This window comes from Neopelma chrysocephalum, unplaced genomic scaffold, assembly GCF_003984885.1.
Source record: "Neopelma chrysocephalum unplaced genomic scaffold, ASM398488v2 Primary Assembly neopelma1_72, whole genome shotgun sequence".
Taxonomy (NCBI): domain Eukaryota; kingdom Metazoa; phylum Chordata; class Aves; order Passeriformes; family Pipridae; genus Neopelma; species Neopelma chrysocephalum.
Genome location: NW_020897732.1, coordinates 8,538,852 through 8,551,273, shown reverse-complemented (window position 1 = coordinate 8,551,273; position 12,422 = coordinate 8,538,852). Strand labels below are relative to the sequence as shown.

At 44.0% G+C, this 12,422-nt stretch overlaps 1 protein-coding gene across 1 annotated transcript; it reads left to right on the top strand.

Moving 5' to 3' along the window:
* The first annotated feature begins 7 nt into the window (after window positions 1–7).
* On the top strand, window positions 8–10,579 carry INSIG1 (insulin induced gene 1). The gene is made up of 6 exons (XM_027686910.1): window positions 8–141; window positions 426–868; window positions 3,481–3,605; window positions 4,266–4,432; window positions 4,892–4,991; window positions 8,202–10,579. The coding sequence occupies exons 2-6, from the start codon at window positions 442–444 to the stop codon at window positions 8,229–8,231; spliced, it is 849 nt and encodes a 282-aa protein (XP_027542711.1). The 5' UTR covers window positions 8–141; window positions 426–441; the 3' UTR covers window positions 8,232–10,579.
* Window positions 10,580–12,422: the final 1,843 nt, after the last annotated feature.

Below are 12,422 nucleotides of genomic sequence, written 5' to 3'. Positions count from 1 at the left end.
GCCTCCGGCCGCGGGTAGGTCGGCGGCGGGTAACGTGACATCCGCGGCTCGGCGCTTATAAACCTCCCCCGGGGCGCGGGCCGGCGGCGGGCGGCCGGCAGGGAGGCGGCGGAGCAGCGGCCGCGCAGCCCCCTCCCCGAGGTGAGCGGTACCCGCGGCCCCGGAGGGAAAGGATGGGGGCTGAGGTTTGACGGGCCCGGGGAGGGAAGCGAAGCCCTTCCCCGCGGGACAGGGGCAGCGCGGGTCCGGCGGGGGTCCGTGGCCTTGTCCTCCCGTGGGGCCGAGGCAGTGCAGCCCCGGGGCCGTTCGATTGTGTCAGGTCGCCCTGCATCCTCTCTGGAGCCCAGAGAGGTGCTGGAGGAGGCGCCGGCCTGACCCGTTGTTTGGGGGCTTTCCTAACGTGTGCCTGCGCGTTGTGTTTTCAGGACTCCGGTGAAGCCAATGCCCAGGTTGGAGAGCTGCGCCTGGAGCTGTTCCTGCACTGCCAGGGGAAGGCACAGGACCCAGCTGGGGGGCACGGCAGCGGGGCTGGCCGCCAAGGTGGGCGAGATGCTGAGCTCCTCCGTGTCCAGCCCCTCGCTGGCGATGGTGGGTCGCGGAGCTCGCAGCCCCAGCACCTCCAGCGCCAGCAGCACCACCAGCAGCACCACGAGCACCACCAGCAGCAGCAGCAGCCGCAGCAGCACCTTGAACTGGAGTCAGCACCTGGTGCAGAGGAGCGTGGTGCTCTTCGTCGTGGGTGCTTTCATGGCCCTGGTGCTGAACTTGCTGCAGATCCAGCGCAATGTGACTCTGTTCCCTGACGAAGTGATTTCCACGCTCTTCTCCTCCGCCTGGTGGGTGCCCCCGTGCTGCGGCACAGCAGCGGGTGAGTTGCTGACCTCCACGAGTGATTTTTTTCTCTCTCTTTTTCCTCATCCTGTGGCGGAGGAGAGGCGGTGGGGCTTAACGCGTGACCCGTACGCGCGTTGGACCCCAAGCGCTTCCATCGCGCGGCGAGCGATGCGAACTCGGGCTTTTTTGGAAGGATGCGCGCCCCGCTTTATCCACGCGCGAGAGCCGCCCGCGCCTTTCCGCGCGTCCCAAGGCTATCTTTTTGAGCCGGTGCTCTCTGAGCGTGGGCAAAGCGCGTTCTTCCCGGCGGGAAGCGCGGGGAGGGGGGCTCAGGGCCGGGATGCGGGGGTGACACCGGGACCGACACCGAGACCGACCGCGGGATTTCCCGCGCTGCCCCCGCCCCGCGCCGGGCGCGAGCGCGCGCGGCGGCCCCGCCCCCCGCCGCCCATTGGCTGCCGCGGAACTGGTGAGCGGCGGGCGGCGCGCGCCATTGGCTGCGCGCGCGAACTGGCCACGGGCCGGGCCCAAAACAAGGAAGTCACGTGCGGGGCGCGCGGGCCGGGCCTGTCACCGGCCTGATCCCACCCTGTCACCGGCCTGATCCCCCCCTGTCACCGGCCTGGCCTCTGTCACTGGCCCCTGTCACCTGCCTGTCCCTTGTCTGCCCCTCGCTCCCCCCCGGTCACCGGCCTGTCAGCGGCCTACCCCTTGCCTGATGTCCCTGCCCCAGTCACCTGTCCCGTCACCTACCCGTCCACTGCCCCTTTCCCGCTGCCCCAGTCACCTGCCTGCCCACTGGCCCTGTCCCCTTCCCTGATGCCCCAGTCCCCTGCCTTTCCCCTGCTCGCTGCTCCTGTCCCCTGCCTCTCCCCTGCCTCTGTCCCCTGTCTGTTCTGTCACCGGTCTGCCCCTTGCCTGGTGCCCCTGTCACCAGCCCTGTCACTTGCCTATCCACTGCCCTTTGCCCACTGCCTCAGTCACCTGCCTGCCTCTTGCCTGATGCCCCAGTCACCTGTTTTTCTCCCGCCTGCTGCTCCTGTCCCCTGCCTTTGCTCTGCCCCTGTCCCCTGCCTGTCACCAACCTGTCCCTTGTCTGCTTCCCCCCCCATCGGCTTGTCCCCTGTCACCAGCCTGCCCCTTGCCTGATGCCTGTCACCTGTCACCTGCCCCTTGCCTGCTGCCCCAGCCACCTCCCTTTCCCCTGCCACCTGCCTGCCACCTGCCTGCCCGCAGCCCCTGTACCTTGCCCCCTCTCCCTGTCACAAGCCCTTGTCACCTGCCTGTCCCCTGCCCACCCCTACCCACTGTTGGGCAAAATCCCAAAGAAGACCTGGGCTACGCTGCAGTTGTAGCAGCAGCAGGCATTTACCTGGTGGATTAGTGTTCATAACCCCCTCCCAGCTGTGTCTAAACAAGGCTTTGACGAAGGGTTGAGAGATTAAAAGTGAGTTAAGTTTTAGGACACTGTGATAGTTTTTAACTTGCGTTGAAAGTACTTTAAACAACTTTTGCATGGTTGGTTTTTATTTTAATGCAGTGATGTTGTCGTGTGATGTTTATTTGTATCACATAATAAGGGAGTAAGAACGATAAACTGTAAACTTGAATGAATGATAAACTGTGTAATAAAAGGGATGCTGTGGGATATGCTCCAGTGAGAGTTCTCATAGTCCTGTCACAGTTGGATTAAACTTTGGAATTTAGCTGTTGTCATAAGGCAAAAGTCCTGGTAGCTGGCATCAGAATAATGAAACTGTGCCAGCATTAGATCATAGTATGATTTGTAGCCTTCTTAACATAGAAGTTATTCCTCTTAGGAGTTTAAGGGATTAAAAAAAAGAGGGTAGGAAAGGAAATGAATAAACATAGGAGTTAACATACAATAAAAGCCTCGTGTCTAACCCTGGAGTTGGCGACAAGACTTGCAAGTCTTGGAAGAATGGAGCTCCTCTGGTGTTTGTGATGGCAACTGAGCTAACACTAGCCTATGTTTTTCTTCTGCAACCAATTTGCAGGCTGATAAGGCTGAGAAAATGCTATATGATGATACAAACTTTGTGCGATTAATAGTATGAGTAGTTATTTTTCCCTGACATAAATACGACTGATGGCAGGTGCTTCTTTAAGTTCAGCTCTGCATCTGTTTGGTATCAAAATTCATGTGACATGGATGGGAGCATAGGCTGACTTACAGCCCAGCAGAAGGAGAGAAAGCAGCTCTGCCAAGAAACTTTTTAAGTCCAGGCAAATATTTAATTCAGGGCCTGATTCACAGCTGATGAGTCATGTTCATAAAACTGTCTGCCCTGCACGTGAGCAATGAACACATATTCCAGTCCTCGCTGTAATTAAGCTTTTGTTATGCTTGTACCAATAAAAACCAAAGCATTTGCTTGGGATGTCAAATGATAAATCTCTTTGGAGAAAAATTGCTTCAAGTCAGATACCTTAACATTGGGTGGTTTGTTTTTCTTTTCTAAAGTAGAAAGTGAGGGTAATAATTGTATTTTCTTCATCATGCTTACAGTAGTGTGATAAGCAGCTCACGGCTTTCTCAGGCACTTTCTTGCCGAGCTAATATTTGGTAACATTGGAGTAACCATTGTATAACAGTTAGTGCAAGTAGTGTTGCTTCTCTTGCAGCTGTCGTTGGCCTGCTGTACCCCTGCATTGACAGCCACCTCGGGGAGCCACACAAATTCAAGCGGGAGTGGGCCAGTGTCATGCGGTGCATCGCGGTTTTCGTTGGCATCAACCACGCCAGTGCTGTATCCTTGAGACAGTGTACGTTGTTGCTCCATGTGCTTAGTCTGTTGTCATGAAACAGTGTCTGGGGGAATTACAGAGGTAAGGATGGTGCTGCTACTGGCAAAGTTCTGTGAGACCTGCTGCACACTGCAGTAATTACTGTCAGATATATAACACAGTTCATTTAAAGTAGTTGGTGGGAGTTCTGGGAGAAGAGAGGGATGGACATTATAGTACATCTGGTTTAACTGCAAGCATAACAACGTAAGTTGTGTTATTTTAATCTGTTTGTTGCCTGCATCTAATAGTTAACACAATTAACTGGTGATGTACTAGTGAGAAGCACTGAGTAAGAGTGTTCTTGTGTTGGGTAGTGATGATCTGAGCAGAAAACGTAAAGCTGGATTACTTGAGACAAAAATCCATAAAAGTTAAATATATTACTACATAGTATATTCTTTAGATGCTCAGTGTGACAAAAATTTATGTTGACTTTGCATTCACGATCCAGCCAAAGTCGAGAGCTTTGATTGCTTGGCAGGTCTGAAAACCAAATCCTAAATGTATTGTATTTAAAGGCAGAGAATCATCCTCGCTTTCAGTTTGAGTTCTCCCTTGATCAGTGTCAGCTGCAGGATGTCTGCAGACTTCAAAAGATTGTCCTTAACATCTTTTTCCAGAAACTAGACTTTGCAAACAACGTCCAGCTGTCCCTGACTCTGGCAGCCTTGTCACTGGGTCTTTGGTGGACATTTGATCGTTCCAGAAGTGGTCTCGGACTTGGAATTACAATAGCCTTTGTAGCAACCCTGATAACCCAGTTCCTTGTATATAATGGTGTCTATCAGTAAGTTATACTTCTAAAATACAATTTTTACTCTCATGTCTTGAGTAGAAACGTGGGTGCACATGCACTGGAAGTTAGCTGTTAACATTTTTGACACATCATTATTGTTATTAGACATTTTGTTTGTCTAAGGCTGCTAATTGTCCAGTTATTCCAAATGATAAGATTGGGAACTGGGGGTGGGAGGTGGGGAGCAGACAAATTGGGATGTATGTTGAAATGGTAACAGCTCAGCAAACTGAACTTCTACTGGCTCTCAGGAGAGTGAATTTCTAAACTTTGCTGGTCAGGACATGGGGGTTTAGAATCTTACAAACTTAACAGACTTAATTTGGTCTCCCTGTTTCCTTTTCTCTGCTTTTTGTTTCAGCCCAGTGAGAGAATTCTATAGCATCTTATTAACAGTATGTAAGGTGATGAAAATCACTTTTCTCTAACTTATTTCCTTTTGTTTACTAGGTATACATCCCCAGATTTTCTTTACATCCGTTCTTGGCTTCCATGTATATTTTTCTCAGGAGGTGTGACTGTAGGAAACATAGGACGCCAGCTGGCTATGGTAATTACTGTATAATTAGTAGTTTCTTTAACAATCCAAATACCTTCCATTGTTGTTAGTCCAAGAATAAACTATGCCTTTAAGGGTATGACTCACAGACTGACAGAGTTAAATAGATATATTTTTAAGAGCTGAACTGTAAGCAGACAACCTGTGTTGCCAGTAGAGTAGGTATTGTCTTAGTAAGTGGTTGAGTGTCTGTTTTATTTAACTTTTTCCAGTAACAGCCTAATTAAGATTGGAATCAGTACATGGCTTCTGCTGATAATCGCTCCTGTTCCATCAGTACTTAGAATTAACATCTAAGGTAGCTAGAAAACTGGGGCACAGATGGACTTTCTCTAGTTATTTATGTACTAAATTATTTTTGTTACGTAAATGAAAGGAAATGTCTCTATATAGCATCCAGTTCCACCACTTTATAGTCAAATATTCTGTTGTTGGTCATTTAGGACGTAGTTAAAGTATCACTCTATATATGGGATAATATAAATTACTATCTTGTTTGCTAGGTTCTTAAGTAACTATTTCCTTGTGGCCTACTGAAGAGTCAACCTGGCTGTGTGTTTGCACATCAGTCTAAGGCTTGGTTGTGAAAAGTGTTCTGACACTGATGGATAGTAATAATTAATATTGCATTGAATTAACTTCTGTCTTCTTTGCTACAAAAGTCCTGTATCCTGGAAAATATCCTTCAAGTGTTTACCTTTTCTAAGGCTGCTGTGGTTTAGGTGGCTTCAATTTTTAATGCAGGAAGGGCATCTGTAGACTTGGGAGTCCCTGAAATAGTAGTCTCTGAACTGCTTAGTAAGGGGGAGAGCTGCTTTTTGGGACAGAGCCATGAGCGAGTAAAAATATTAGTCTAAAATTAGCTGTCTTTCTGTCCCTTCTGCCTGGCCTGGCTGACCCAGGGGATGGCTGCTGCTGTACTTCTAGTGTGGATGGTCTGAACTGGACACTGCAGGGGGACAGGCCTGCAGACAAGCTGGGCAAGAGAGTCACGTTCCCTGACCAGCCCTGGCTAACATTAAATATCGATTTCTTTAGTATTGATTCTCATTTACACTAAACCCACAGTAACCTCTCGTAGAAAAGGCTGCTTATGGAAAAGAAAAAGGCATGGGGCAAATCTACTCCTCTTCTTGAGGTTTTTCTTTCGTGAAGATTTGGTGTCAAGTTACAGATTTCCTGGGACTGTGGTCACCATCTTAACTTCACAGTCAATTTGGTTTGCTCTGAGGTTCTTTAAAACACAAGCTCACTACTGCCCCTTCAAATCCCACTGGTGCAAACTACCTGCACTTTTTTTTTCTTAGGACAACGTGTATGGGGGGGAAAGAGGGTATAATTCCTCTTTTTAAATTTACCTCTCATATCAAGTGAAAAATATACATTAATTTAATTCTATTGAAGCTTTGCTATTGCAGCAGTCTCAAAATAAAATTATACTCTGTTTTATGCTGCAGTTCTATATTTCACATGGGTATATGCAGCGCTTCCATTGGCTCTGCTGCTTCTGTTAGAAAGCAAAGAAGGGAGCCTGAAAGGAGTAAGAGCTAAAATAAATTCAGGCACATAGAACTCCTTTTTTTTTCTTTTGACTTCTTTTCACCTGGCATCTCACCTGAATGTAGTCAAAGTCACACTGGCTGCTGCCTGGAGCTTTCCTGTCAGTCTTGTCATCTTCCTTATAAAGAAGGAGAAGTTGGCAAGGCAAAGCTTTTTGTTCTGGTTATCTAGAAGACCCTTTACTGTGATTTACACTATCATTACTTAGTCTGGAAGAACTTGGTGAAGCCCAACATTTTCATAGGAAAACTTCTGCAAGTCACTATGAAGCATTCAGTGCTGGAATTCAAAGAATTCGACTTCTAAAGTAGAGTCTAAAATTCAGTCAACCACATCTTTATTCTATAGAGAGAACTGAAAAGTATCAGTCTATTTTGTCATTGTGGATGTGGCAAGAAGATGGGATATAGCATTTTTTAAACCATACTTGAATAAAACAGTTATTTCTGTAGCTGTGTTCTCCTGTGGCCCCTGAGCTGGTCACTTCATGTGACAGTTGCTGATCAAACAGCAGATATTTTCTGGGCCTGTCTAGAGGAGAAGGTGGCACCTGTGGAAATTAGTGGAGTAAAGTTGCCTTGCTTCTTCTTCAGCCCCTGTTTAGCTTTTGCAGTTAGAAAAGAAATTGAAAGTAAAATTAGAAGTGTCCCTGAGACGTTTCCTCCCATGCTGATAAACAGTGACTGGGAGATGCTTGCTGCTTTTCAGTCACTGGATTTCAAGTGAGCTCACATGTACTACAGAGTGCACTGTAACCTTTAAACAAACCTGCTGGTAGCAGAGACTTTTGGGGGTTGTTTGTTTTGTTGGGGTTTTTTGCTATCAGCTTGAGGATGAAATCCAAAGTTTCCTTGTAGCAGCCTTTATAGCAAAGGAAGACATGAAGTTGCTGCTGCTGCTGCCATCAGCTCTGTCTGCTGATTATTACACCTAAAGTTGCTCAGTCAGTGCTCATCAGCTGGGTTAAATGGATGGCAGCACTTCATTTTGAGTTGTAACCATCATTCTCAGCATCTGGCAAGCTAGGGTCGTATTCAGAACTTGGACCTCACAAATATGTATTGTTTGCTAGTGCTGGAGGCTGCAGGACTGAGAATGCATTCAGTACTTGCAAATACATTTGCATTTTGACCTTAGAAAGAGAAGAACATGTTACAAGCTTTGTTTTAAAGAAAAGTTGGGTAAATTCCTCACACTGACATACGCTACAGAGTTTCATACTAGAAAAGGGACTTAGGAGGAAATGAGTAAGTCTCTGATACCAGGTTTTGATTGGAAAATAATGTAACTTACAGTTGAATACCGTTTAAAAAAGAAAAGGGCTGTTAAAACTGAATTAATGTCAAGTAAGTGAAGCACTGTGTACCTTCTGCTAATAAATAAACTGAAGTAGAGAGGAAAGATAAAGTCTTATAAAAAGCAGTGCAGTTGGTAGATGGATTTTTCAGATGCACTAACTGAGGCAACAAACACCCATAGTGATTTTTTTTTTGTCCACAGTCCTGATAAGAAGCCATGTCTAGGTTGTTGTCAACTTAAGTGAAGTTAGTTGACCATTTAATAATTGAAAATACTGCATAATGTAGTCACTTACCAGATGGCATTAAAACATAATATGTGTTTGATGTTTTTTATCCATAGGGTATTCCAGAGAAACCACACAATGACTAAATCTTTGAAGAAGAGAGCACGGTGCCAGCACGAAAGCAACATTACGAAGATGTGTTCCTGTTTAAAACTGAAGATTATTTAGAAAAAATAATCTCTTTATGGGCTCACTGCACAAATGACTTGTGGAAAAAAATATTAATCCACTCTTAGAATAGCCAAGTGAAATTAACTGCTTATCTTGAAATCTTACCCTGATTTACCACATAAGCATTTGCATATGGCTGTTCTCTGGAAGAGTTTAACACCAAGTTGCATACAACTGTTCAGGCTAAGTGGCAGTTTTCCAAGTATTAGATTCCAATGTAAGTTATTGAATCAGCTGCCGTATTTTAAAGCCTTGAAACTGAAATTTAATTACAAGCTCTTGTATCAGTGCCCAAAGGAAGTAGATCGATGGTGCTTAACAATGATGAAGTATGGTTTAATAGGAATAGTATTTATCCAAATCTTTAAAAAATAGGGTTGTTTAAAAATAAGAGTGATCAAAACAGATTAAAGGCACTGCACTAATGCTTTTAGGAGTCTTATGAAGGAATCATGCCCTTACTTGTAATGCTGCATTAAGTTTCTGTCTTTGACAGTGGAGAGGGTTGGAGGGATGAAAGGTTGAAAGTCTTAGTTTGGAATTTCTAAATTACTTCAGTACGATGGGTGAACACAGGAGACAATCTTGTTCAAACGTGAACTTTTATCAGGAGATTCTAACTGGAAATTTCATTATTTCTGAAGCTTGCAGTTAGATTTGCAAGAATCAAGTTCTGACCCTCATTCAGTAAGATATCTAATGAGTACTCCTGTTTAATATTAGACACATACTTCAGTATCTCACCAAAGGAGGTCTTGGGTATCTCAATTGTCTGGTGTCACTGAAAAAACATGCATTGTGTGTCATTGTGTGACCCCCAGCTGTTCTACTTGCCATTTCCTCCTAGAGCTGTCCTTGATCTTCAGTCTGAGTCAGGGTTTTGACTGGAATGATTGGAAACAGAATTGGGCCTAAAATGTGATTTAAACTGTATGTGAAAGATAGCAAACAGCTTGTTTTCTCAGTTCAGTTTCTGAAAGAGATCACTGCTTGTTTTTATACAACCCTATAGAACTTGCAATCTGTGATTGCCTTCTTAAAAACAAAAAGTGCTTATGTCACTACATTAAACATTTGGTGTTTCTTAATACATAGTTCTGGTGAGCACAACGTATTCATTTGATAGCTTAGACCACAGGAGACCTAAATAGCAAGTATTAGGTCTTAAAAGTTGAAGTGCAATGTACAGTAAGTCTGAGCCTCATGTTCTCTTCAATATCGATCATTTCTTATGAGAGATTAAAGAGAAAAGGGTTCTGAGTTCATTTCAATGCTGCATGGAGTCAAATGGAGCAATAATTTATTTAACTAGTAAAGCTAGTTTTGTTGTATCTTACATTGAACCCAAATTTATAGAAATACTCCAATTTTGTGTTTATGTTGTACTTGTAAACTTTTATGGATTTGCCTTTTTGTATTATGCAATTTTTTTTGTGTTCTTTTCCAATCTTACATGGCTTCAGTTATAGTTAGAGGCATCAGTTAAAGATTGAACCATCAAAACAGATGTCAAGGCCAGATAGCTGCTCTGGCTGTTTTCACTCTTCTAAGGGAATGCTTGCAGGAAAAATTTAGCACAAACTCTATACTACAGAGCATACCCTAATTCTAATCTTGCTTTGGTGTAAATCAAGAGTAATTGAGTTGGTATAAGATCCTTCCTCAAATGTTCAAAACGTAAATCATCAAATTTTATAGAAGTACCTGAAGAAATTAGGTCCTCGGATCAGGACATGTTCAGCTCAACTGTTTAAGTGTGCTACCTGCTGGGGAGACAGTTTTGTAACCACCTTTAAATCAATCTCAAAATGTTATAAAACCAGATATAAAGTAAAAATGACAGTGATCTCTATGGATATTTGATTAATAGAGAAGTATTTAAGATTTATTTCTAAAAACTGAAACTAAATCTGTATGTGTTCGAAATAATGCAGCCAAAAATGTAAGTCAAAAGTTCATTTTTGCCAACACTTCTGAGTATCTTAACCAAAGTGATTTAAGTTTGGAAGAGGTGGGGAGGGGAGTGAAGAAAACTTGCACTATTCTGAATTTGAACACTTATATTCTCATTCTTACTGATAAGTTTTCAGCGGTGTGTTTGGTTTTACACTTTTTTTACTATTAAAGTTTTACGATCAAGTCATGTTTGCCTTGGATTCTCTGTGCTCACATTATGCAGGAATCTTTCTTGAAAAGGACAGTTGTTATGGTTGCATAACAAATATTCAGTCATGCATATGCAGTGGTTTTAAAAAAAAAAAAAGGAATCCTAAACTGAACTTGGCAAGATTAACTTCAGCCTGGGTTGTACAGTTGAGAAGAAAAACAGTCTTTCTATTGTACCAGGAAAGCAGCATGTGTGTTATGGTTATGTGACTTAAAGTACAGAATCTTACAACCATTGTCTTCCAAAATGCTGAAATTCATAATCTGAAACAAAATATAGAGGGGGCAGGGAAAACATGCACATTCCTTTTGTGGTTTGGTTATCTGCAGCAGTGGTTACTAAAGTGTGAGTGCAAGCTAAGAATGAGTAAGCACAGCTGAAAAGGCTAAGAAATTCTAACAGCAGCTTCCAAATTTAGACCAAAACTCTTCAGTTTTGCTGCACTTAAGTGTCTATTTTGGGCTTCTAGAAGTTGCTGCAATTTCAGTGGAAACAGTAGAATGGCTTTTTGATATATTTTTTGCTGGCTTAGCTGAAGAAAGCTTCATTAAGAGCTTCTTAACTTTTTTAGCTTAACTGGGCTGCATTTGCTTAACTTCAATTCCTGCTCTGTAGCAGCTGAGGAGCTAACAGCTCCAAACCTGAGGATGGCCCACATTCTGCAGGTACATTGCTTCCCTGAAACTTCACTCAAATTTTGTCAAAAGGAATTCAATATATATTTATTAAAAAATAAATGAATTGTGGGATGCAGCCTGGTCTCAGAGAACTGAGGCACGATGGTGTTACTTTTGAGACAGGAGCGGGTGTACAAAGTTTCTGAAGGGAAAAAAGCAAAACATTCTTCCCAGCAAGAGGGATGATTTGACATGTGCACAGTTCTGCAGCTCCATTTGGTGGATTGTGCAGCCTCTGGTTTTAAGCATGGGGATTTGCAGGTGCTAAATTAGCCACAGGAGGGCCCATGGTCTGCTCTCTGAATGCAGCAGGAACATATTGAGATGAATAATGAAATTAAGTCTCAATTGCCTTACTGCACATCAGAGTAACTCCAAAATTCATAAGAACAAAGCATTACATGCTGGGCTAATTGAACAAAGCATATATGCAAGAGCATATTGAGGGCCCTATCTTGGAAACCAGTGAGGGGTGTGGGTGATTGGGTTCTTCCAGCTAAAAGGTCAAGAAAGGTACCTATGTGTGGTGGTGATTTCTCTGGGCAGTGGAATACCACATGAGTTGGCAGTACCTAGTTTGGAGTCATCTCCCTGCATTTAAGTCCTTCCCTTGTGCAGTGATAATGTTCTGTCTTCATGGGCTGCAAATGGGGACAGAGGAATTGCATATGCAATAAAGCCACAGTCCTCATGCCTGCCTGTGGGATAACAAAGTCTGTAGATTGTGATGATGCTTCTGGCCTGCTCTGGTTAACTTTCAAACACAGAGTTCAAAGTACATATGCTGATTTCTATACATAATGCATTAGTGCCCAAAAACTCATAAACGGTCAGAGCTTCACCGAGTTTTACTCAGTGAATTTTTTTTTCCATCTCATTTTCTCCATTCCAATAAGTCTTGTTTGTGTATAAAGTAGCTTGAGTGCTATTGCATTGTTTTATTAAATATCAGAGAAGTGCTACAGAGATTACATAAACTTGGTGTGTTTCTTAAGAATTAACACATCAGCTACAAATCAGCAGAAATTAAGCACAGCTACATCATTTTCTCCCAGCTCAGTAGCTGGTATTTGCCTCCCTGTGGCAGCCAGGCAAATATCCCTTTTGCCAACCTGCCATGTTTTGGGGCTGGGATGGGGAGGACGACTCCTGTGGCTGCTCCAGGGGTATTCCAGGCTTCCTCCTCCCCAAAGCAATAGCTGTTGAGTATTGTTTTTGTTGATTATTTGGTTTCTAATTAGTCAAAAGCAGCCAAAACAGCA